We start from the raw sequence: 25,871 nt of genomic DNA, 5'->3' as shown, positions 1-25,871 counted from the left end.
ACAAGGTCGATAAGTTCCTGATGTCATATAGAAACGCCGATCATGCCGTGACTAACCAAAGTCCCGCTATGATGTTTTATAACAGGAGGTTGCGGTCCAAGTTGGACTTGTTAAAACCAAATGTGCGGAGGGAAGTGGAAAACAAACAGTTTCGGCATATTAACAGCAAGACCACTCGAACTTTCGACGTAGGACAACCAGTGATGGCAAGGGGCTATGGAAACGACAAATGGCAGTCCGGAACAATCCGGGCCAGACAAGGACCTCTGATGTACACCGTAGATATTGGTCATAATGTGATAAGGCGTCATGCGGATCAACTGGTAGAGTCGAGAGCAAGGGTCGAACCCATGGTTGTGACAGAGACAGCTGTGGAAGACGTTCATGAACCTGAAGCATCTACCTCGGCCGAGAATGTATTTGATGATGATGACACCCAATACATTGTCAACCAACTAGAGGAGGCACCTCAACAACAAGAATCAGAGACCACTGAAAGGCGTTATCCAAGCCGAATCAGAAAGCCTCCTGAGAGACTTTATACCTGAAGTTATATATGTATATATGTTATGTTTATTTGGGGATATGACTGTTAAGCTAAAAAGGGAGGATTGTGGTGTATGTAACCTGTTCCACCTTAAGAGAACTTAAGCCTGGTCCACCTTAAGAAAGGTACTACTTTCTTTGGCTGCTGTATACGTAATACCGGTGGTGACCACACCGGTATATAAGCACAGGGTAATAATATTGTATTCAGTATAGTCCGACCTCCAACCAGTAAAGACCTGTTGAATTTACTCTTGTGGTCTGTGTAGTAATTCTCACTATAACACACAGACTTAACATCCACCACCTCTCTCAACACTACCACTGTCTTTGTGTTGTCAGATTGCTTGTCTGACATCCAATCCTGGATGAGCCAAAAATTCCTCCAGTTAAACTCTGGGAACACCTAAGCCATTGTTTTCAGCTTCACCACAAACTCTGTTCCTTGGCCACCGATTCCTTCTCCGTTCCCTGGCCACTATCGTTTGCTACCACAGTGTCACCAAACTGAGCTTCCAACTCCATAATCCTCTCCATCACAAAGACCGTCCACTTCCACCTCCATAACATTGTCCATCTCTGCTTCTGCTTCTGCCCACCTTCCCTCCTATAGCTGAGTTTTTCTCTTAAAACAGCTTTCAGAATTTTGCCCGGTGTGTTATGGAAATTCCAATGTTCTCACCAACAACACATGGAAGGAGCTCACAGATTTGTTTGTCATCTGTTCACCTGCCTCTGCCACACCCGCAATCCCCTTGTCCACCAAGCCAAACCTCTCCCAAGGCTCCCCTTTGCCCTGGCCCTGAACCCATGTCTTTCTCTAGGTTTTCCCTTACCTCCTGTTCTTTCTATGTGAATGAGACCCACTACCTGGCTCCCTTGATCCCCATTCCTACTAAACTGTTGGCCACTAATGTACTACTAGTGTTTACTCCAGTATCACTGCACAGAAGCTAAAAACAAAGACAAAAGGGCCTAAAAAGTGAATCTGTGGGCAGTAGAGATTGATTAGATAAAATAAAAAAACTACATGTGCTAGAAATTTGGAACAAAAACAAATAGCTCAATTAGCATCTATGAAAATAAAAATAACATTTTTGAGACCAGAGTTCTTTAGAACTAGGGGTTGAATAAAGCACCTCAATTAGTAAGAACACAACATATCCAAGTACTTAAAAGATACTGCTTAAATAAACTTACTATCTTAAATTTGACGCGCTTTCTTTGCTCCTTTCTTACTCTGCTCGTTCACAAATACACCACCCACTCACCTTCCATCTTTCCCCAGATAATCCTGCCTCTGTCCGCACTTTATTCATCTAATTTATTTATGACGTAGCTGCAGCTCAAGTTCCCCTGCTTTGATTGGTCAGTTCCACCATCAATCATCAGTCACCCCGGTTTGACGGCATTGGTGGGTCGCACCACCAACATGTGACAACCAAGGTTGTTGACAGTAAACATCAGCCACACCTGCAATAATTGATTATAATCACTGATCACTGAACATTTTATTCGGGGACGAGTTTCCTGAATTGGAGCACTTCCGAGGACATTGTTTGCCTGGGAACACAGTACCTAATCCGGGGACCGTCCCCTGGAAAACATGGTAATATGGTCTGGCCACCCTATCTTAGAGGAAGGTCAGAGCCAGAAAAAAATACCCTTTTCCTGCTGCCCTCCTTTGAAGTGCCCATTTGCAACAGGTGATGAGCAGCTGATACACTTCTCAGGTGCACCAGCTGCTTAACAGGACCTCGATGCACCTTATGCACAGTTGACGTGCAGGCTCCCAGCATTCTGGGTATTTCCTGCTTGCATTGTCCAGCGCTCAATGCATCATGTGTGGACCAGGCCCCAATCCTCCATGCCTGATGATGCAGGCACTACAGCTCTAGCGTATCAGAGACTGCAGGTTGCAACATTGGCCAGATGGTACTACTAGTCATATGACCAAAATATTGTGTAAATTAGATTCCACCAATTAATTTCAAATGAGAGAAAATAATCAGTGATAAATAATCACAGAAGCACAGTGCAGTTTAATTCAGTTAAATTTTATCCTTTATGTTCCCACTCCATGACACAACTCTTACAAAATTGGGTCCCAACTAAAGTAAAATGATGAAATAATGGCCTGTAATTTCCGATAGGAGGCTTCCTGCATGCAGATGCCTCCTATCGAGAAAAAATCCACGCCCTTACCCGAGGGCTCCTGAGGTCCGGACTCTTCCGCTCCTGAACCTCTCCTGGTGCTCGCGCGCAAAGGCCCAGGTATCCCAGGGGCGCAGGCAGTTCATAAGCGTCCCTGGGATCACATGGGCCAGGTGAGCCAATGGGAGAAGGTAGACCTGTCAAAAGTATGAATGGGGATCACTGAAAAAAGACACTACAACATTAAATACATTTTTTTTTTTAAATAACGTTTTTAAAATGAGTTAAAATTACTGACATGAATCTTGCCATTCATGTGGAAATGACTTATGAAGTAATACTGGGCGGCCTGCTGGTGGCGCTGTCCAGGGAGAGTTTAAATACTCAGGCATGGGCCCAGCTTGCTCAGGATATTCTTTAATAGGAACTGGTGAAGGACACAACTAGATCTCCATGTTGAAAAACAGTTGATTAAAGCCTTGTTTAATACTCAGACCAAGTGCCTAGTAGTTTTCTTACGTCAATTACATTAAATTAAATATTTTAAACTAAAATTTAATTTTTTGAAAAAAATAATTTAAGTTTTTTACGGGGCTATGATGGAGGGAAGGTCATTGATGAAGCAGCTGAAGATGGTTGGGCTTAGGACACTGCCCTGAGGAACTCCTGCAGCAATGTCCTGGGGCTGAAATGATTGGCCTCCAACGACCTTTGTGCTAGGTATGACTCCAGCCAGTGGAGAGTTTTCCCCCTGATTCCCATTGACTTCAATTTTACAAGGGCTCTTTGATGCCACACTCAGTTAGATGCTGCCTTGATGTCAAGGGCAGACACTCTCACCTCATCTCTGGAATTCAGCTCTTTAGTCCATGATTGAACCAAGGCTGTAATGAGATCTGGAGCCAAGTGGTCCTGGCGGAACCCAAACTGGGCATCAGTGAGCAGGTTATTGGTGAGTAAGTGCCGCTTGATAGCACTCTCAAAAATACCTTCCATGACATTGCTGATGATTGAGAGTAGACTGGTGGGGTAGTAATTGGCCAGCTTGGACTTATCCTGCTTTTTTGTGGACAGGACATACCTGAGCAGTTTTCTACATTGTCAGATAGATGCCAGTGTTGTAGCTGTACTAGAACAGCTTGGCTAGAGGCGCGGCTAGTCTGGAGCACAAGTCTTTAGCATGACAGCCGGGATGTTGTCGGGGCCCATAGCCTTTGCTGTATCCAATGTGCTCTGCCATTTCTTGATATTACGTGGAGTGAATCGAATTGGCTGAAGACTGGCTTCTGTGATGGTGGGGACCTCAGGAGGAGGCCAAGGTGGATCATCTACCTGCAGCAGCTCATTCAACTGGCTGGGGAAGACAGTGAACAACAATTAATGATGGCATAAAAGGGGAGAGAGGCATGCACCAAGGTTCTCGGATGTAGCACTGGAGGCCTTGGTGCAGGAGGTGGATAGGAGGAGAGAGATGCTGTTTCCATAGAGGGCCAGGCAACAGTAAATTGCAGGAAGAAGTTTAATGACCTCACACGAGTGGTCAAGGTGAGTGAATTCATCTTCAAATGCCATATCCCACCAACTGCACCACCAACCTTACACAATGCTCAATGCACCACACCCCCATCACTCACCTACCAACAATCTCTACCAAACACGACTCACACCTCACAATCATAGCTTCACCTCACCCTCACACACTTACCACTGTTGCAAGCCTCACATCCATCTCACAGCTTGCACACACTGCCAGCTATTCAAAAATGACGCACATCACACAAACAGATTACACCACACACACAGACACACCTCCCTTTCTCTTGCAGGAAAAGTTGGCTTAAAACTGGCGCCAGCAGCACCTAATTGATGGGGAACAGGCACGCCTGCAAAACCCCACCCCCATGGAGGAGACAGCACTGGCCATTCTTTGGAGGGGCATCGCTGAGCCCATGGCCAGTGGCAGGGCTGAAAATATACAAGATGCCGGTATCCTCATACATAATCCTCCTTCTCACATCCCATATCCCCCTCATCCCACAATCTCTTCTGATTTAAAATCTGCACATGGTGTCAGCATGCACCTCTTTCTTTCCCCCACTTCTCCTCCCCACAAACCTACCCTTGTGCCTTTCTCATTTCAGAGACTCAAGAAATCCAACCTGCTCAACCAGTGGTGCAAGAATAAGAGGGAGAGGAGAGTGATGATAAAGAAGAAATGTCATCTCTCGAGCTGACACTCGCAGCCACCAGATAGATACTGGCACAGCGCAGAGTTTAGAGGGTAGCTTTGAGGCTGGACCTGCATGTGGTGAGTCACCAGGCACAAGTAGGCTGAAGCCAGACAGGGGGAAAGGGTAGTGCAGGTGCCAGCTCCCCGGAGGGCGAGGTCACACAGGAGTTTTGCTGCACAGGACTCAGAAGAGGACTTTGATGGAGCAGCCTACAGATGGGTGTGCACATCAAAATGCTTGGTGCATTGGCAGGCCTGCCAGAAAGCCTGAGTGCAATGTCAAGGAACATGGAGGAGTCCGGCACCAATCTTGCACAGGGCTTTGCGCAAAGCTTAGAGCCTTGATTTCCAGCATGGAAGGGGTGGGCCAATCCATTAGCACATTTGTGGACCCAACCACGATGCAGCATCTGATGGCCACTGTCTCAGCTTCCATTGGAGCACAAGCAGAAGCCACCCAATGGCTGAGTGCTGCAGTGGAATCTCAGATTGCTCTCATGCAAGCTAAGACTGCTGCCACTCAAGCTCAGACTGCTGCCATTGTGGCTGCATTTACCAGTGTGGAAAGGGGCTTTCAGGGTGTCACAGCAGTCCAGCAATCTGTCCTCCGTGACTCCATGGAGCAAGAACCTGCTGTACTCTCTCAGGATGACAGCATTCGTCCTCCCACCACTGCCACTCCGGGAGTGCCATTGCTGTTGCCTGTCAGCCAGCCAGCCAGATTGCTACTGCCCATGCTGAGGTGGTGCAGTCGGTAGCCGGGCCTTCTAGGCCCAGAGGTGCTCGAGGTCATCCTACAAAGCCACCTGCAGGCTACCCCACTGAAAGACAGCAGCCTTCCACTACTGCAGCTACTGGAGTTGCACTTCGTAGGAGCACTAGGACAGACAAAGGCACACGCAAGACAGGCACTAAGGGAATGCACAAGGGTGACTAGTTGAATTTCTTATGTAATATTGGATGGTTTGATGTATAAAGTTGGATTGGAATGTTTCTTTTGTGGTGGTTTTTATTTCAGCATTGTGGCCAAGAGCGCACTGTGATGGTCAGTAACAGAGGGAAAGTAAGGTGTGGAACTATTGTCGAATGGGTAATTGGGGTTGTGTTCACTGGTACCGCAGTTGGGTGAGTCTATCATGGACAGTCCGGGCAGAAAGGGGCTGTCTGGGTTGCCTCCTCCCTTCCGCTTCTTCCTCTTCCGCTGCCTCCTCCTCCTCTTCCTCCTCCTCTTCCACTTCCTCCTCCTCCTCCTCCTCTTCCTCCTCCTCCACCTCAGCTGGTTGTCGTATGCCTGGTGGCAAGGACTGTACCCTCATGATGACAAGGTTGTAGAGCATGCAGCAGACCACGACGAATCTTGAGAGTTCTGGTGAGTACTGCAGGGCTCTTCCCAAACAGTCCAGGCAGTGGATGTGTTGCTTAAGGACGCCAATGGTCTGCTCTATCAGATTTCATGTGGCAGCATGGCTCTCATTGTACACATCGAGAAGACAAAGGCAAAAGTGAGCGTACGAAACAACACCCTGAATAAGTTCACTAACACAAGATGGGGAACAAGCCCGAAAACATTGCGAACCAGTACACTTGCTCTTTGCTATTCCACTGCCGAATACGCCTGCCCTGCATGGGAAAGGTCTACTCATGCCAAGAAGATGGATGCCGTTCTGAATGCAAGCTGCCGATTTATCACAGGTTGCTTAAAACCAACAAACACCAACAGCCTATATATCCTGGCGGGTATCGCTCCCCCTGATATAAGAAGAACGGTAGCCAGCAAGAAAGAACGACTCCATCAAACATCAGATGAGAGACACCCTCTGCATTGTCATACACCTACACCCAGCCGCCTAAAGTCAAGAAAGAGCTTCATGAACAGTGTTGTTCCATTACAATCAACCTCATCTGAATCCTGCATCGCCTTGTGGAAAGACCGGCTCGCCAGTCTTGAACAACCCCCAGCGATGGAAATTTTACTTGATGAAAGCCTTCCCCCAGGAGCTAATTGCAACTGGGCAACCTGGAAGTGCCTTAACAGACTTAGGACCGGTGTAGGTTGCTCAAAGGTGTCACTAAGCAAATGGGGATATTCAACCAGCCCGACAACTTGTGAATGTGGAACTGAGGCACAGACTATGCAACATCTCCTGCAATGCCCATCGTTAGAGGAACCCTGCACTGTTGCAGATCTTGCCGAATTCAACAACAAGGCGCAAAAATGTGTCCAGTTCTGGCTGGGCTATGTATAGACTGTCCGTGGACACGATAAGAAGAATTGTACACATGCTGCCCACATTTGGTTGGGTTGTGGAGTGGATTCATGAGCCAGGTGGTCAGTAGATAACCCTTGTTGCCCAGTAACCAACCTCTGGTTTGTCTTGGTCACTCAGAAACTGAGGGAACAACAGACTGGCACAGAATAAAAGCATCATGACTGCTGCCAGGATACCGGACATTCATCTTCATGCTGAGCATGGTCGCACACCAACTGCACATTCAGCGAGTGATAACCTTTCCGTTGCTGTACATCTCAGCATTTAGATGCGGCGCCCGTGAAGCCACGTGTGTGCAGTCGATGGTGCCCTGCACCATGGGGCAGCCCACTACCCTGGCAAAGCCACATGTGTGCTGTCGATGGTGCCCTGCACCATGGGGCAGCCCACTATCCTGGCAAAGCCACATGTGTGCAGTCGATGTTGCCCTGCACCATGGGGCAGCCCGCTATCCTGGCAAAGCCACGTGTGTGCAGTCGATGGTGTCCTGCACCATGGGGAAGCCCGCTATCCTTGCAAAACCACGTGTGCACCCTGCCTGCTTCTGTCTGGTCAGAGAGAAAAAAACAAAGTCCCCTCTCCTGGCATAAAGAGTTTCTGTCACCTCTTATGCAAACTGGGAGATGTTACAGATGTCGCCTGCTCCAGCCTGGAAGGATCCCGACGCGAGGAAATTCAGTGTCATGGTCACCTTCACAGCCACTGGCAGTGCTGTCCTTGCCCTGGTGTGAGGCTGCAGGTTTGGTTGCAAGAGGTGGCAGAGTTTTGTGAGCATTCCTTCATAAATCGCAATCACCTCACACACTGCTCCTGGCTCAGGCTGAGGTAAGAGAATTGCTTGCAGAAGACCCTAGGTGGGTAAGGCCTCCTGCTGAGAGCCCTTCTACCTCTACGAGCACCTTGTCCTCTTCTTGGCTGCCCCTGCTCCATCTTCCTGTCATGCTGCAGGCCAAGGGGGATGACAACTAGAGCACCCATGACTGGCAGCAAGTGGTCTGAGCATAAACTTTACCTTGAAGGGCCAGAATCTTTACCTTGAAGTCGGGTTCTGTGCGTGCGGGCTGCGTAGCAGGTCGGGAACCCAAAGATGTGAACAGCACATTCCGCAGTGCGAGTTTTACTTAATGGCCCCAATTAAACCAGTCATGCACGTTTCCCGGCCCAATTAAACGGAGCTGTTCTGATGACATCATCAATGACTCATTTCGAGCGCGGATATTTAAAGTAGCCTTGCACACATCTTATTTGAAGGTTGATGTAGGAGTGAATAATTTGGTATCCAGCGGTCTGAGTGACATGATAAAACTGATAAAACTGTGGGTCATGCAGACAAAGCAGAGGGCCGCACCAAGATTCAACAATGCCTCCCTCAATGTTCTGGTGCAGGCAGTGAGAGCCTGCAGGGAGGCCCAATTCCCTGGCGATAGATGCAAAAGACCACCCAAAGACATAAAAAGGGCATGGCTGAAGATCGCAGAGGAGGTCAGTAGCAGAGACGTGCTCAGGAGGATTTAATCCAGTGCCGGAAAAGATTCAATGATCTCATGAGGTCAGGAAAGGTAAGTGTAATGCTACACTCACCTTCAGACTGATGTGCCTAACACCACATCTGTTAAATCCGTGAATCTTGATTTATGGTGTCCTTCAATAAATAGACAGAGACTGCAGAGGAACAATCAACGGTGTTTACTGGATGAGGGTTACTCTAAAACTAACAGTACAAATCCCTACTCAGGGTTTATATACAGGTGTGGTCACTGCCGGTACTACAGTATACAGGAGCTGTAAAAAGTAGTTCTCCCCTTCACAGAATCACAGAAACGCCACAGTGCAGATAGAGGCCATTTCGGCCCATCGAGCCTGCACCGACACATATCCCACCCGATCCCCGTAACCCCTACACCAACACATATCCCACCCTATCCCCGTAACCCCACGTATTTAATCCCCCTAACACTAAGGGTCAATTTATCATAGCCAATCAACCTAACCCGCACATCTTTGGACTGTGGGAGGAAACCGGAGCACCCGGAGGAAACCCACGCAAACACGGGGAGAATGTGCAAACTCCACACAGACAGTCGCCCGAGGCCGGATTTGAACCCGGGTCCCTGGCGCTGTGAGGCAACAGTGCTAACCACTATGCCACCGTGCTGCCCTTAAAGGTACATACACTACAATTCCTCCCCTTTTAGATTAACAGTACCATAACATTCATTTAACAATTAAATATCAACTAATTACAATTAACACTGGGTCCCTGGAATCCCTTGCAGGACTTGATCCATTGCCCTTTGCCAAATAGCCGGAGCTGATGCTACCCCGAACACCAGCCGGTTGTATTGGTGGAGACCTTTATGAGTGTTGATCGTGAGGTACTGTTTCGAGGCTTCTTCTACCTCCATTTGCAGGTACACCTGGGCCAGATCAATCTTAGTGAAGCGTTTCCCTCCAGATAGCGAGGCGAAAATATCTTCAATCCGCGGAAGCGGATATTGTACCGTGTGAAGGACTGGGTTCACTGTCACCTTAAAGTCCCCACAGATGCGAACCTTCTTTGGTTCCCCAGGCGTATTACTCAATGACCTCTTCATTACAGGAATGATGGGTGTAGCCCACTCGCTCCAGTCCACTTTGGACAGTACTCCTGAACGTTCCAAACCTTCCAGCTCTGCTTCAACGGCTGGGCGGATCGCATAAGGCACCGGTCTGGCCTTAAAAAACTTTGGGCTTGCATTTTCCTCTATTTTGATCATCGCTGTTATGCCTTTTAGTGTTCCGAGTTCCTCCTGGAACACTTCTTGTGCGTCAGTTAGCATTTTTGACAGTCGTCCAGGTGTGACGTCGTCATCTTTTTTGGCATCTGCAGTCAGTGCTTGTATGGAATGCCAATCTAGCTGTATCTTCCGGATCCATTCACGTCCTAGTAGTGGTGGTCCTCCCTCTGGCAATACATATAGGTCCATTTTTGGTGTTTCCTTGCCGTTATATATAACGTTCACCCTTATTTTTCCTTTGGGGTAGACTTTTTGCCCCGTGTACGTCTTCAAGACGATCTCTGTATCTCTCAAGGGTATATGTGAGAATAGCCGCTTGTAGTCCCTTCAGTTTATGACTGTTAGGGCTGATCCTGTGTCCAATTCGATTTTCACTTGGACTCCGTCTATCTTGAGCGTGACCCAGATAGTTTGGTGATCCTCCATTTTGATCACATTATGTAGTTTCAGACAACCCAGCTCCTTGCTTCCGGAGTCTGTATCCCTTTTCTGTTCATCTGAACTACTCTCCGTTACCTTATGTACCTTCTTGTACTTCTCCTGTGGAGATTTCTTGCTGCTGGTTTTCTTTTCCGACCTGCAGACTCTTGCTATGTGTCCTACTTTTCCACACTGCCTGCACACTTGGTCCTTGAACCAGCAATCCTTATGGTCGTGTGTTGTTCTGCCGCAGCGATAGCACTTCACTGTTCCGTATGCCATTTCATTTGTGCCATATTCTTGCGGTCTCCGTTGTATCTCAGCCGTGCCCCGTGCTGCTGCTTCATGTGATACTGCCATGCTGAAAGCCTTGTCCAGCGTAAGATCCTTTTCTGATAGAAGCCGTTTCTGGGTTCCTTCACTTTGAAGCCCACACACAAATTTGTCCCTTAAAGTATCTGCTAGTCCCGTTCCAAACTGGCAGTGTTTCAATAGCTTGCACAGTTCCGTTAAATACTCAGCATTACTTTCATCTTTATGCTGGTTCCTTTTGTGAAACTTAAATCTTTCTGCTATCAGCAGCGGTGTGGGGTTTAAGTGGTCCCGTAGGATTGACACTATGTTTTCAAAATTCTTTTCCGCTGGTTTCTCTGGGGTTACTAGGTTTCGCAGTAAGCCATACGTTTTTGCACCCATTGAATTCAACAATACCAGCGCTTTCTTGTCATCTGGCACGTCATTCGCCTTGCAGTATACTTCAATGCGTTCGACATATGTCGTCCAATCTTCGACTTCATTGTCGAACGCTGTGATACTGCCACTCTTCGGCATTTTTTTTTTTTTTGTTGTGGTTAGACTGGCTCAAAATGGCATCTCCCGCGCTTTCCTTTCTTCTCCGCTGCGGCTCAAAAATGGCGTCTCCCGCACACTCCCTTCTTCTCCGCTGCGGCTCAAAAATGGCGTCTCCCATGCTCTCCCTTCTTCTCCGCTGCGGCTCAAATGGCGTCTCCCACGCTTTCCTTTCTTCCCCCGTGGACGCTGCTCAGCCCTTGAACACTGGCCGCGCTCTGCGCATTTTCCTGCGCGCCTCTCTCGTTGACGCCACTCGGTCCTGAACCCCGACTGCGCCCCGTGCGCTCTACCCTCTCTCCCTTTTTTTCCGTCGACGCCGCTCGGTCTTCAACCCCAGCTGCGCCCTGTGCGCTTTACCCTCTCTCTTACACCATCGACGCTGCTCAGCCTTCCCCTGTGCCGTCGGTCGGCTCCAGCCGCCGCCGTCCGGGAAGGGTCTGCGCCGTACCTGCTGCCAGCCTGTCTCGCTGGAGTCTCCGCCGGATGGTCGACGCCCGTGCCCCTGGAATCGGCCTTCTTCTGCAGAATTGCAGGTAGGTTCGAATCGACTCATCGCCAATGTTAAATCCGTGAATCTTGATGTATGGTGTCCTTCAATAAATAGACAGAGACTGCAGAGGAACGATCAACAGTGTTTACTGGATGAGGGTTACTCTAAAACTAACAGTACAAATCCCTACTCAGGGTTTATATACAGGTGTGGTCACTGCCGGTACTACAGTGTACAGGAGCTGTAAAAAGTAGTTCTCCCCTTAAAGGTACATACACTACAACATCCCCATCACTCTGCCTTCCCAAGCCTACTCCTGCACATCATTCCTCACACCAACATACCTTGCACGTCCACCCATCCCTCTTTGTCTGTGCAACTACTCACATCCCCATCTGACTAACCACCACTGATACTCACCCTCATCCTAATGCATTCATAGCAAGTAACACCACAGAAGGAGGCCATTTGGCAATGTCACGCCACTCCCTCATAGTCACCCTCTACAGATGTAACCAATCCGTTCCTTACACTCATTCCATCACTCTCACTCAAAGTTCTCTTCTTTCCCTCCTTGCAGGAGAAGAGAGCCCACAGCAACAGGGAGAGGCAGAGAACTGGAGGTGGCCCTCCAGTCTTCATTCAATTGACTCCAGCAGAGGAGGAATCCCTGGAGATCTCTGGAGTTGCAGAGCTGCTGACGGTGGGAGAGGGGGACCTCCCAGCAACCTGGTGACAGAATTACATCTCATAGAGCCACATGGCATACAGCAGTCACTCATATGGTGACTGATGTCAGCAGCCAGTGAATGTCATCATGTGCATAATGGTAACGTTACCCATTCTTATCATAACACTTCTAATTCATCTCTTTACTCTCCCACAGGCCCATCAAGTGCCCCCCCCCCCACTGTCCAGCCGGAGGAGGAAGCTGACTCCTCAGAGGAAGCTCCAGCCTCTGAGGGTGCAACGTCAGCAGACCCATGCGCAGCCAGCACCTCGATAGGTCCTGTGTGAGATAGAGTAGTGTTGTCACCTGGTGTCTCTCACATCACAAGTGAGCAAGAGCAGATGGTGTTGACAGGGACAGCAGTGGAGACGCCTCGCCGGAGGGCACAGGACAGTCCAAGCTCTGCTGAGCTGCAGGCAGATGCTGAACCTCGGGGGCCATCGAGGAAGAGGTTGATCTTGGAGGGGCAGCAACAATTGCATGAGGCTCTGGCAGCTTTTGCAGCCGCGATGTCTGCAAATGTGCAGAGAATGGAGGAGCCCATCTCCAACATGAGCACCACCAGGTCGCAGGCGATGGCAATGATGTGCTGTTACATGGAAAGGATGGCCACCTGCATGGAGCAGCAAATGCGCCAGTCACACGAGAACATGCTTGCTGTGGACAACAGATGGCAGATGCTCATAGACTTCATCTCGAGGAGGGATATTAACCTATACTTGGGTCTTCATCGCCCCATTGATGTGCAGCAAGGTGCTCTCCAGCTCCTTGCTAGGAGGGAAGTGCGGGTGGCCCGTGAGAGGGATGATGATGAGAGGGGACTTGGAGGTAGGGGCTCTTCTCAAAGCACGCCCACTTCTCCCCCATTGCCTCCCCCTCAGTCAGAGCCCCACATGCTGCCTCGGATCCCGATGGCCAAGTCTGCCGCTGCACAGTCACAGGAGGAGCAGTCTCTGGCAGGGCCGTCACAGGCTTCAAAACTCAGAGGACGTCCGCCAAAAGTGTCAAAGCAGTCGCAGCAGTGAAGTGAGCAGGCTGCCTCCTGCTCTGCTGAAGCCACAGGGGTTGCACCTCGTAGAAGCACTCGGAAAAGAAAAAAGACTGAATTCTAGATACACAAGAGTATGCACATGGATTTATGAACAAATGTTAATGTTAAGTTTCAGTTATATTTATGACACAGATACATTTATTTCTTTGCACCACTTTCCGGTCTTGTTCATTTCTGCCTGCTACCTGGGAAGTGGCCTTGTCACTTGGAGTGAATGGTGAGACATTACTTAACCTCGAGCAATGGAGGTTTGGGTGAGAGGAATGCCTTGGTCATTGTAGGATTGCTTTATGGTGTTGTTGGGAGGGGGGAACTTAGTACAGCATGTGGATGCATTGGAGCAAATTAAGTAAATCTTATCATTATGAGACCATCCCAGGCCTCCTGGGCAGCAATGTGCACTGCTGCTGGTGCCATCTCCACCTCGGGTTCCTCCTCCTCATCTTCCACCAGTTCCTCCTCCTCCTTCTCCTCTGAAGCGGCTGTGCACTCTGCGCCTTGCTCTTCCTGCAGTTCCAATCCTCGCTGCCATATTATGTTGTGCAGCGCACAGCAAATGACGATGATTCTGGAGACCCTGGCTGGTACGTACTGAAGGGCTCCTCCAGATCTGTCAAGGCATCTGAAGCGCATCTTCAGCATGCCTATTGCTTGTTTTATGACACATCTGGTGGACATGTGGCTCTCATTATAATGCTCCTGGGCCTGAGTACTTGGCCCCCTCAAGGGTGTCATGAGCCATGTCTTCGGTGGATAGCCCTTGTCTCCAAGCAACCAGCCAGTAAGTCTGTTTGGTGGTGAGAAGAGCTGAGGGAGGATGGACTTGCGCAGCTGAGAGAGTCATGACAGCTGCCAGGGAATCTGGCGCACACATGCATGATGATCTTTTTATGTTTGCAGACGAGCTGCACATTGAGCTCCTGAAGCACTGCTGCTCAGTCATGTCCAGGAAGCTCATCCTCTGCCTGTTTAACCTGTGTTGGGGGTATTGCCTCCAGCACGTGCAACCCTGTGCTGACCCCCTCCTGTGGAGCATTATGTCATTGAGGAGAAGGCTGCTGTTGTGGTTGCTCTTTTGCTGCTGGTGTGGCTGGTGTTGTTGATGCTGGGCATCATCTTGGCCTGATTCTGAGGTCCAAGGTGAGAGAGCATAAGCGGCACCCCTGCTGATGTAATACAGTACCAGGTAAAGTGGAGATCAGAGGCCCAATCCCTTAATGTTCTGATAGTGACTAGCAATGTGGTGAGAGTGGCTTCCGAGGTTGCAGAAATGGCCTGCAAACTCCTGACAGCTAAATCTCTGCCATTAGACAAGGAAGCAGGTGTAAGGGGTGAGTATTTATGTGTTTTTCCCAGTTGTCAATTCATGGACTTGCACAATGGCCACTGAGCTTCCGCCTCCCCTTCACAGGCAAGGTTCCCGAGGTGTGTGATGCCTGTGCTCAAGAAGTTAAAGCCAAAAGCTGTTGTTAAAAATCCTCTTAAGGGTCTCTCAACAAGCATTTAAGTACTTCAAAGAGGTCACCCGCCTTTGCCGAGTGGGTCCGTTGCGCGCTGGGAAACGTGCCTGTGTTAAATGTGGAAGTCGGCAGGATGACAGCAGGTTCCCAACGCGCTGGCAATTTCGGCAATTTTTACTGCTGACACGTTCCCAAACCTGCACGCTCGGGACTGGGATAATTCCAGCTTTGAAGTCAGAACCAAGGCCTTCTCCACTTGCAGCAACACTCCCTGTCACCTCACCAACTTTAAACAGCCCTAGAAAGCTCCAAACACTTCCACAAACTTACACAGAGCCAGTAAAAATTAATCAGCTGTAAGTAGGTGATGATTCCTTTAAATAGCGCTGGTACGGGGTCCTTGCTGCTGCTGAATGCATGTGCGAGATTAAACCAAGGTGTTAGTTCCAGCACTGAGGACAAAATTGGCACTGCTGGCGTCAAATCAGCACTGCACACTGATTGACATCACGATCTGACCAGTCAACATACTTCTGGCGCACGCTCCCAGCGGCGACGCTAACGCTTTCACCAAGATGGCATCCGGTGCGGCACACACCAGAAGTGTGTGCGCGCGCAGCACAGATGCCAAAATGGCACCCAACAAAGCTGAATTTCTCGCCCCAAGTCTTTAGAGAAGGAAAATTGAAATGTAGGACTAAATTAAATACCATTGTAACGCAAAACAGGTGTGTTAAATATTACTGTATATCACTAATGGAAATCTATCACTTCCATTTACAGCAATCAATGGCTTATAATGTAAATAACCTTATTATGTCCATGTGTAATTGAGACACGGACTGCAGGAGCTGGTTACAACAGGTGTTTATTGAGTGGAGACAAAACTGGAACTACTATGCAAAGTTACTACACAGGCTTATATACAGGGGTGGTCACTACTGGTACTGCAGTATACAGGGGCTGCAGAATATAGTTCCTTCTGCAAAGTACATACACTACAATTCCTCCCCTTTTAGCTAAACAGTACATAACATTCGATTAATAAGTAAATAACGTGTTTACAATTACAGTTGCTAGATACATTAGCTGAAGTTAAGCAATTATAAGTTCAGTCTTTGAGGAGGCTTCCTGATTCTGTCTGGATAACGCCTCTTTGGGGTATCCGGTTCTTCTGGCAAAGTTGATTCGGGATCAACGTCGTTGTTTGGTTCGTCTGCTTCCAATATCACCGATGCTGAGGTAGATGCAATTGGCACTTCGGTTTCATCACCAGGTGTATCGGATCATGGTGTGGAATTGACGTTTTCCAGTGACTCTAGAATCTGGTCAGCATGGCATCTTACAATGCTCTCTCCAACGTCCACGGTATACATTAGAGGTCCTTGCCGCGTGCAGATCGTTCCTGGCTGCCATTTCTCTGTGCGGTAGTCCCGGGCCAAAACTGGTTGACCTATCTTGAAACTCCTGGTTGGCCTTTCATTCATATTCTGAAACTGCCTGTTCTCCACATCTCTTCTGATGTTTGGCTTAACCAAATCCAAGCAGCATCTTAGTCTTCGATTGAAGAACATCATGGCTGGAGTTTGGTTGGTAACCGCATGTGTCGCATTCCGGTAGGCAAACAAGAAGTTATCCACCTTGTGTTGTAGGGGTATGTCTTCACTACACATTGCCTTGATAGCCTTCTTGAATGTTTGAACGAACCTCTCAGCCAATCCATTGGTGGCTGGATGATATGGGGTGGATGTGTAATACTTAACACCATTGTTCTTTAAGAACCTCCGGAACTCTTCAGACACAAACTGTGGTCCATTGTCAGAGCAAATCTGTTCAGGCAGCCCATTTCTGGCGAATATGGTTCGTAAGACTGTGATAGTTTTTTCTGTGGTGGTTGAGGACATTTTTATTACCTCTGGCCACTTTGAATGTGCATCCACCGCAATTAAAAACATCGAGTCCATAAAGGGACCAGCAAAATCAATGTGCACCCTTTGCCATGGAGATGAGGGCCACTCCCATCGATGTAGAGGGGCTTGTGGTGGGGCGTTTTGGACCTTCTGGCATCCTGTACAGCTCTTGGTCATCTCTTCGATTTCTCTATCGATTCCCGGCCACCACACAAACGCTCTGGCTAAGTTCTTCATTTTTACCCCTCCCAGATGACCCTCATGAAGCTCATTGAGCACTCTATCCTTCAATTTGGTTGGAATTACTACTCTGGATCCACACATCAAGGTTCCTCTGCACACTGACAGCTGTTCTCTTCTCGGCAAGAATGCTGGCAACAGTGGTTCGCCATGTGCTGGCCATCCCTTCACCGTTAAATCATAGACCCTGGAGAGTGTCGGGTCATTTCGTGTTTCCTTTTCTATGTTTGCATTCGTCACAGGTAGACATTCGACTATGGTCGAGTGGAATATCTCCACAGGATCCACTGCAGGTGCTTCTTCCACCGTCGGCAACGGTAGGCGTGACAATCCATCAGCATTCCCATGCTGTTTAGTTCCTTTGTACTCGATGTCATATTGGTGTGCCCCTAGGTAAAGGGACCACCTCTGTAGCCGTTGTGCTGTTATTATCGGGACGCCCTTCTGAGGGTTGAAAATGGAGACAAGAGGTTGATGATCAGTTAGTAGAGTAAATTCCTGACCGTGCAGGTAGTGATTGAACTTCTTCACTCCCCACACCAGGCTGAGGGCCTCTCTGTCAATCTGGGCGTAGTTACGCTCGGCTGAAGTTAACGAGCGTGACGCAAAAGCTATCGGCCTCTCTGAACCATCAAGGAGTTTATGTGACAGTACCGCTCCAATGCCGTAGGGAGACGCATCACACGCCAGTCTTATCGGTAGTGATGGGTTGTAGTGAGCCAATACTTCTCTCGAAGTGATTAAGTCTTTACTCTTCTGAAAGGCCCACTTACATTCATTGCTCCATTTCCAAGCTACTCCAGTTTGTAGTAGGGCGTTCAGTGGGTGCAGAATTGTGGACAAATTCGGCAAAAACTTATGGTAGTAATTCACCAATCCTAGGAATTACCTCAGTTGCGACACATTTTCAGGCGCTGGAGCCTTAACTACCGCTTCAATTTTGTCAGGGGACTTATGTAACCCCTCTTCGTCAATCACGTGGCCACAATACGATATCTGCTTCTTAAAAAACTTGCACTTGGGGCGATTGGCTCGTAGCCCGTGTTCTCTTAGTCTAGTGAGCACCTGCTCTAGGTTGGCAAGGTGTTCACTGTCATTTTCACCTGTCACTAGGATGTCGTCCAAGTAACACTGGGTCCCCGGAATCCCTTGCAGGACTTGTTCCATCGCTCTTTGCCATATCGCCGGAGCTGATGCTACTCCGAATACCAGTCGATTATACTGGTAAAGACCTTTGTGAGTGTTTATCGTGAGATACTTCCTAGAGGATTCCTCAACCTCCATCTGCAAATATGCTTGTGCTAGGTCAATTTTTGTAAAATGCTTCCCTCCAGATAGTGAGGTGAAAATATCTTCTATCCTCGGAAGAGGATACTGTACTGTGTGAAGGACTGGGTTCACCATCACCTTGAAGTCCCCACAGATGCGAACCTTCCTTGGCTCCTCAGACTTATTGTTTAACGTTTTTTTCATGACAGGAATGATGGGTGTCGCCCACTCGCTCCAGTCTACCTTAGATAACACGCCTGCATTCTCCAGATTCTCCAGCTCTGCCTCGACAGCTGGGCGAATTGCATACGGTACTGGTCTTGCTTTGAAAAATTTGGGGATTGCATTCTCTTCTATTTTTATCGAGGCGGTTACGCCTTTAAGAGTTCCCAGTTCTTGATGAAATACCTCTTTAGCGTTAGCTAAGATTTTTGACAATCGTCCAGGTGTGACGTCGTCATCCTTTTTACCAGCCACAGTCAGTGCCTGAATGGAGTGCCAGTCTAGACTTATCTTTCTGATCCATTCACGTCCCAATAACGGTGGTCCACCATCTTGCAGTATGTACAGATACAATTTCTGTATTTCTTTGCCGTTGTATTCGACAGGCACCCTTATTTTCCCTCTGGGGTATACTTCCTGCCCCGTATACGTCTTCAAGACAATGGATGTCTCTTTCAAGGGTATATGTGAGAATAGCTGCTCGTAGTCTCGTCGATTCATGATGGTCAGGGCTGATCCTGTATCCAATTCCATTTTGACTTGGGACCCTGCTATCGTGAGGGTGACCCAAATGGTTCGGTGATCCTCTTTCGCGATTACGTTGTGAAGTTTGAGACAGCTTAGTCTCTTGTTCCCGGATTCACTATCGCTCTTCTGGTCTTCGGAACTACTGTCCGTCATCTTTTGTACTTTCCTGTACTGTTCCTTAGTAGCCTTTTTGTTGTTGTTAGTCTTCTTTCCAGACCTGCAAACTCGTGCAATGTGTCCCATCTTTCCGCATTGCCTGCATATTTTGTCCTTGGACCAGCAGTCCTTCTGGTCATGGGTTGTTCTGCCGCAGCGATAACATTTTTCAAATCCCTGTGTCATTTCATGGGTGCCGTATTCCTGTGGCTTTTGCTGTATTTCCGCAGCTCCCCTTCCTGCTGCTTCGTACGATACTGCCAAGCTGAAAGCCTTATCCAGCGTCAGCTCTTTCTCTGAGAGTAACCTCTTCTGGGTTCCTTCACTCAGGAGTCCATAGACAAATTTGTCCCGTAGAGTGTCTGTCAGTCCTGCTCCAAACTGGCAGTGCTTTGATAGCTTGCGTAGTTCCGTAAGGTAATCAGCATTGCTCATCTTTATGCTGATTTCTCCTGTGGAATTTAAATCTTTCTGCTATCAGCAGCAGTGTAGGATTTAGGTGTTCCTGTAGGATATCAACAATTTCGTTAAAACTCTTCGCCATCAGTTTGGCTGGAGTGATCAGGTTCCGCAATAGGCCATACGTTCTTGCGCCCATTAAGTTTAGTAGTACCGATGCCTTTTTCTCATCGGCTACTTCGTTTGCCTTGCAATATACTTCGACTCTTTCCACATACGTGGTCCAGTCTTCTATTGCATTATCGAAGGCAGTGATATTGCCAGTCTTCGGCATCTTGGAAATCTAAGATGGCGCCTCCCGCGCTTTGCCTTCTTCCCCGATTTAACAAAATGGCGCCTCCCGCGCTTTGCCTTCTTCCCCGCTGGATTAAGATGGCGCCTCCCGCGCTTTCTGTCTTCTCCGCTGCTGCTAGCGCTGTTGCTGGCGTTTTTATGCCTTGATGGTGACGCCCTATGGTCTTCGCGCACTTCCCCCCCACGCTGCTGCTACCGCCGCTCTCCGCGGTCCCAGTGGCAAACTGCAGCTCCTCACAGCTTTCTGCGCTTCTAATTTCTTTTATTTTCCCGTCGTCAGAGCAAACCCTACGGGACACTTTCCTCCCTCTTCTCGGGTCTGTACGCTGCCCGACTTCGTAGCACCTGTGTGCTCCACCCTCTCTCTCTCTCTCCTCTTCCCGACAACGCTGCTCGGCCCCGTTGCAAAGCCACCCGATCGAGCTCTAGCCCGCCGCAGCCCAGGAAGGATCAGTGTACTACCTGCCACCAGCCCGATTAGCTGGAACACCATAGACAGGATAACCAAGCCCTGCTCTCGACAGCCTCTCCTGCAATCTTCAAATCCGATGAATCAGAGGCGGTTGCCCACGGTCGACGCTCGTTTCTTCAGTTCGTTTTTTTTTTTTCTTTCGTTCCTTCTTCCTTCTGGCCTCGACCTCTGACAACTTCGCTTCAGGGATGGATCCCCATGAGGTGGTGCAGACTGTAGGTAAGTTCGGATCTGCTCGTCGCCAGTATTATGTCCGTGTGTAATTGAGACACGGACTGCAGGAGCTGGTTACAACAGGTGTTTACTGAGTGGAGACAAAACTGGAACTACTATGCAAAGTTACTGCACAGGCTTATATACAGGGGTGGTCACTACTGGTACTGCAGTATACAGGGGCTGCAGAATATAGTTCCTTCTGCAAAGTACATACACTACAAACCTCTGTTTGAGTTATTCATCAAAACCTTCTAAAAGTATAAAAGCTGTTTTAGTCTGTACTTAACATCTGCTTTATGTCTTTCCATCTTTCCTGTCTGCTTGTTAAATGAAGTTTGTTGTGGTCGTCAGCATTTCAACATTTAAAGCCCCAGAATATGACAATTACATCTTTCCAGACTGGGCCAATGTAACTGGATGGTGTATTGCTGTATCTTCAATGGCAATCGTACCCATTTATGCAGTGTACAAATGTATCAGCCTGCGTGGGTCCCTGCGTGAGGTGAGTACATCTGTGAGGTTCCACTAATTAGTAGTTGTTTACAGATTTCTTTTTATTCTTTTTGTAGACTTGAAGAACATTAGATGATTTATTGTTCTTTGATAGTGTCCTCCATCTCTGAAACCCAGAGAATGACTTTCATGTGCTTCAGCCATGATAACAAGCATCCCAAAGGCCATTTATTGACAAATGGATCCTATTTCAAAAATCTCACCAAATTTGATAGATTCCGATATAACAAAAAGGGTTGAATGCATGACAATTCCTATAGGTCCTTGGAGTGAATTTTACCTTGGAACATAAATGAGGTGTTTGCTGCATCACATCTGTTTGCAATAATTTGGTAGAAAAATAGAAAATGCTAGAAATATGCAGCAGGTCAATCAGCATCTGCAAACAGAAAAGACAGATTAACATTTCAGCAATAATCCTTCATCAGAACTGAAAACTGAAAGATAAGTAAGCCCCTTTACTATAATCATGGGGAGGAAGCTAGTTGGTTAAATGGCCTGCAAGTGTTTTAATAGAAAACTATTATTAGATGATATAAAAGATAATTTCAGTTTAGCAATGGAAAAACATTAAAGAAATGTGCAAATAGTTGAGTTGGTGAAAAGCATGGGAGATGTCCACCAAGGAAAGGGCAAGTAGATAGATGAGATTGGGGAGGGGGGCGAAAGCATGCACAAAGGTCTGAAATGAAAAGAGAAAATGTTAGAAACACTCAGTAAATTTGCTCATCCTGAATAAAAAACAGACACTCCTGCACGTCCCACCCCACCAGAACTATCTTCTGACAAAGGGTCTGCACCCAAACCACAATCGATAGAAAGTCACCCCAGGTCATTCATGTACATTTCATAGCAGCCAGTTGAAAAGTAGCATTGGTGGATGCCTGGGAGTAGGCGAGCTGCCTATCTCCTGACCAGGGAATGATGGAAGCTAATATCCCAATGGGGGAGAGATAAATGATGAAAAAGAGGCAGGTTAGTTAAAAATAAAATTCTGAAAGTATTGTGGAAGATTATGTTTCAAACACTGCAACTATTTGGCAATACAACAGTCACTGCACTTTAACATTAATTTGCGATGTGAAGCACTTTGAGATGTTCCAACATGATAAGTTTATATAAATGCAAATGTTATTAAGGTACATTTTCTGATCTATACTATTTGCATATGAACACTTAACATGCCTGTGCAAAATTTCTCAGTGCACATTTTTAATGCAGGTATTAGCCCTTTTATTTTTGTGCCCAAATTCTGGACATGCCTGCCAGTATTATAAACATACATTTACTCCATAATCTCAAAGGAAATGGTCTTAAATATCTCAAGAAAGAATATCATTAGCAATGTATTTGCACAATTGAATAGCATTCCAATTTATTAAGCATTTTCAGAAATAATCCGAGAATTACATTTTACTGGACAGTAAAAGAAGAATTTACACTTCTCTAGAGCTCTCTACATATACAGAAATGTCTAAAAGCACTTGACAAGGCAGTGGACAAAGAATAAACGTCAAGCATAAGGGGAAAGGAAAGGTGATAGGGTGAAAACACCTTTAAAAAGAAAGATCTTAAGCAGGCTTTTTTGAAGGCAGGGAAGGAGGTAACTGGGTGAAAATGCTGGGAGAGAATTCCAGTGGTTGAGCATAGTGGCTGCAGAAATGGGCACCAGTGATGGTGGGGAGGGAGCATGGAACAAGAAGTAAATGGTATCAGAGGAGCAGATGGTGCATGCAAGGAAATATGGCTGAAGAAGATTGCTTGGGTAGGATGGGGTGAGGTCATGGAAGGATTTGAAGACAAGATGAAAAACTAGTCAATTCATTGAGTATAGAAAGCCATTGGAGATGAGGGTAATGGGGTGTGGGGTCTTGGTGTACATGAAGATGCAAGCTGCAACATTTTGGATTTGTTGTAGAGGCTGAGGTAATAACGGCATAGTTTGAATACCAGAAAAAAAGAGCTAGGATCGAGACAAATGATGTTTCACAGGTGAAAGAAAGCAGTCTTGGTGATGGGTTGCATGTAATATAGAGGGAAGTTGATGGAGTCCAGGGCTGGTTGTGCATAGGTGTCATAGGAAGACGCAAGATAGTTTCAGAAGAGATTGACAAAAATATCACAAAGTCACGAAAAGTTGGAATGTGAGAGGGTATATGTGAAGGAGTTGGGGTGCCGTTTATTCACAGGGCAGAAGGTGATAGTGGATGATTTGCAACAGGCACATGGATTTGCAGGAGAACAGAGGTGAGAAAATGATTGGAGCGAGTCCCCTTAGTGAGAGAGACTCGGAGGTTTTGAAGCCAAGTGTGATAACAAGGTCCAAGGGTGACCATGTGTATGTGGGAAGGAGTGTGGGCGAGGTCAGTGTAGAAAGTAAGGTTAAGGGAGGTGGAGGGCAAGGAAGTTGACTAAAGTGGGGAAGGGAAGTTAAGAAAGAGATTGAAATCATTGAGGATAAAGTGCAGAGACAGAGGGTAGATGTCTGAGAGAAGAATTCATTGAGGAAGGCATGAGGGGACAGTAGATTAGGAGGATTCTGAAATAGAGATAGAAGAGGCGGAGCATTCAAATGTGGCAAAAAAGCCAAAGGAATGGGGAAGAAAATATTTTCAATAGTAATTATGCCAGTTGCTTTCATGTCTATAAATATGATATAATAAAATTCCTGTTAGATAATGCATGGAATCTTGTTTATCATTTCAGAGGTTAGCTAATGCAATTACACCTGAGAAGGACCTTCATCTGGTGGAACATGGAGAGGTTCGCCAGTTTACTGTGAGTAACTGCCAGTGAAAAATGGATCTCAGCAGTCCTATCTTGTATTGATGTTATATAAAACAAAACATCTTTCAAAACAATATATGCTTCTTGAAAGAGCAGAATTTATAAAACAGACAGCTATTTCTTTGTATTTACCTGAACTCATATTAAAAGCTTTAAAAATGAAATAACACAGCTGAGACTAGTTGGATCAGATAGCCTGTAACATGCAGAATAAAATACACTATTGTGCCACCAAAATTATGTAAAAAATATATATATATCATGGAATATATATTAGAAATGGTTTAATGAAGCATGGTTTCTGATGGGTATGCTGGATAAAATAGCCAACAATTTCCAGTATGATTTATGTCTTTACCGTGGATGCACAACAAAATATAAATAATTTTTTTTGGTCAGATGTGAGAAAAAAGCAAGAAGGGACAAACCAAGTAACTACAAGCCAGTGAGTTTACCATTAGTAGTTTTTCACTCTACATATAAAGGACCTTGATTTGGGAATAGAGGAGAGTGGATCAGATTTTCCGCTGTTGATTCACCAGTTTGCCAGTGATGTGCAGCAGGTCGGAGCAGAACTTCAGTGAGCGTCCATTCCATTGGTTTCCCTCCTTCATTATATGCTCACATCCATCATCCAATGTCACTTCCGGCAGACACCAGAAGTGCCCACGTAGGTGGATGTATTATAATTATGCGGTAATTACGAAGTGAATTCATGGGGGGAGTTTTAACCTAAAAAAACGGGTGGGTTTGGCATCAGGTGGGAGGTTAAAGTGTTAAAAATCTGAATCCTGACCAGAACCCAATTCCAAACCGCCCACTTCCGCTTTTAGCGGAGGCAGGACAGGAGGTGGGCAGCTAACCCATTCCCGGGAGGCGGGTTGTCTATTTAAATATTATAATGAGGCTGTAAGCCTCTGCTTTAACCTCCATTTAGAATTTACCTGTAGCTGGTAGGATTTTGCAGGCCTCATGAAACCCGCCAGTTAAAGTAAGGCAAGGACTGCTGTCACGCAAGCTCAGACTGCTGCCATCGTGGCTGCGTTTACCTGTGTGGAAAGGGGTTTACAGGATGTCATAGTACAGGAAACTTCGCGATATCCGGTACCGACGGGACCGAGCTGCTGCCGATCTATCAAAACTTCTGGATAGACCAGCGCTAATGTTGAAGGATACGGAGGTTTTCATCTCCGTATCTGACAACAAACACTGTTGCTTAGCAACAGCTTCAGAGACGCTTCCAAGGTACGGGCCGAGCGTTTACAAGCTTGTAAACACTCGGCCCGTACCTTGGAAGCGTCTCTGAAGCTGTTGCTAAGCTACAGAGACGCTTTCCAGAGCGTGACTGTTAAAAGAATGCTAGGAGAAGAAAAAAAACCTAACCAAAATGGCTGCTGATTTCAGCACTGTGGCTAAGAGGACGCTGTGATGGTCAGTAACAGAGGGAAGCTAAGGTGTGGGACTATTGTTGAATGGGGAATTGGGGTTGTGTTCACTGGTACCGCAGTCAGATGAGTCAATCGCGGACAGCCCGGGCAGAAAGGGGCCTCCTCCCTTCCACATCCTCCTCTTCTGCTTCCTCCTCTTCCTCTTCTTTCTCCTCTTCCTTCTCCTCCTCCTCAGCTGGTCGCCGTATGCCTAGCGGCAAGGGCTGTGCCCTCATGATTGCACAGATGTGGTGCATGCAGCAGACCATGACGAATCTTGAAACACGCTCTGGTGAGTACTGCAGGACTGCTCCAGAGTGGTCCAGGCAGCGGTAGCGTTGTTTAATGCCAATGGTCTGCTCTATTAGATTCCATGTGGCAGCATGGCTTTCCTTATA

At 47.2% G+C, this 25,871-nt stretch overlaps 1 protein-coding gene across 1 annotated transcript in view; it reads left to right on the top strand.

Moving 5' to 3' along the window:
- The window catches only part of LOC147117608 (sodium-dependent dopamine transporter-like), a 237,638-nt gene that overhangs the window by 85,045 nt on the left and 126,722 nt on the right, over window positions 1-25,871 (top strand). The window contains exons 13-14 of the mRNA XM_085989385.1: window positions 21,081-21,248; window positions 23,966-24,037. Coding sequence (XP_085845511.1) covers window positions 21,081-21,248; window positions 23,966-24,037 — 240 coding nt within the window. The remainder of the gene's footprint in view (window positions 1-21,080; window positions 21,249-23,965; window positions 24,038-25,871) is intronic.

The sequence above is a fragment of the Somniosus microcephalus genome, chromosome 5 (assembly GCF_052327205.1).
Source record: "Somniosus microcephalus isolate GS21.2 chromosome 5, FLI_Smic_1.0, whole genome shotgun sequence".
NCBI lineage: Eukaryota > Metazoa > Chordata > Chondrichthyes > Squaliformes > Somniosidae > Somniosus > Somniosus microcephalus.
The sequence above is the reverse complement of the archived record's forward strand: the minus strand, read 5'-3'. Positions and strand labels throughout refer to the sequence as shown.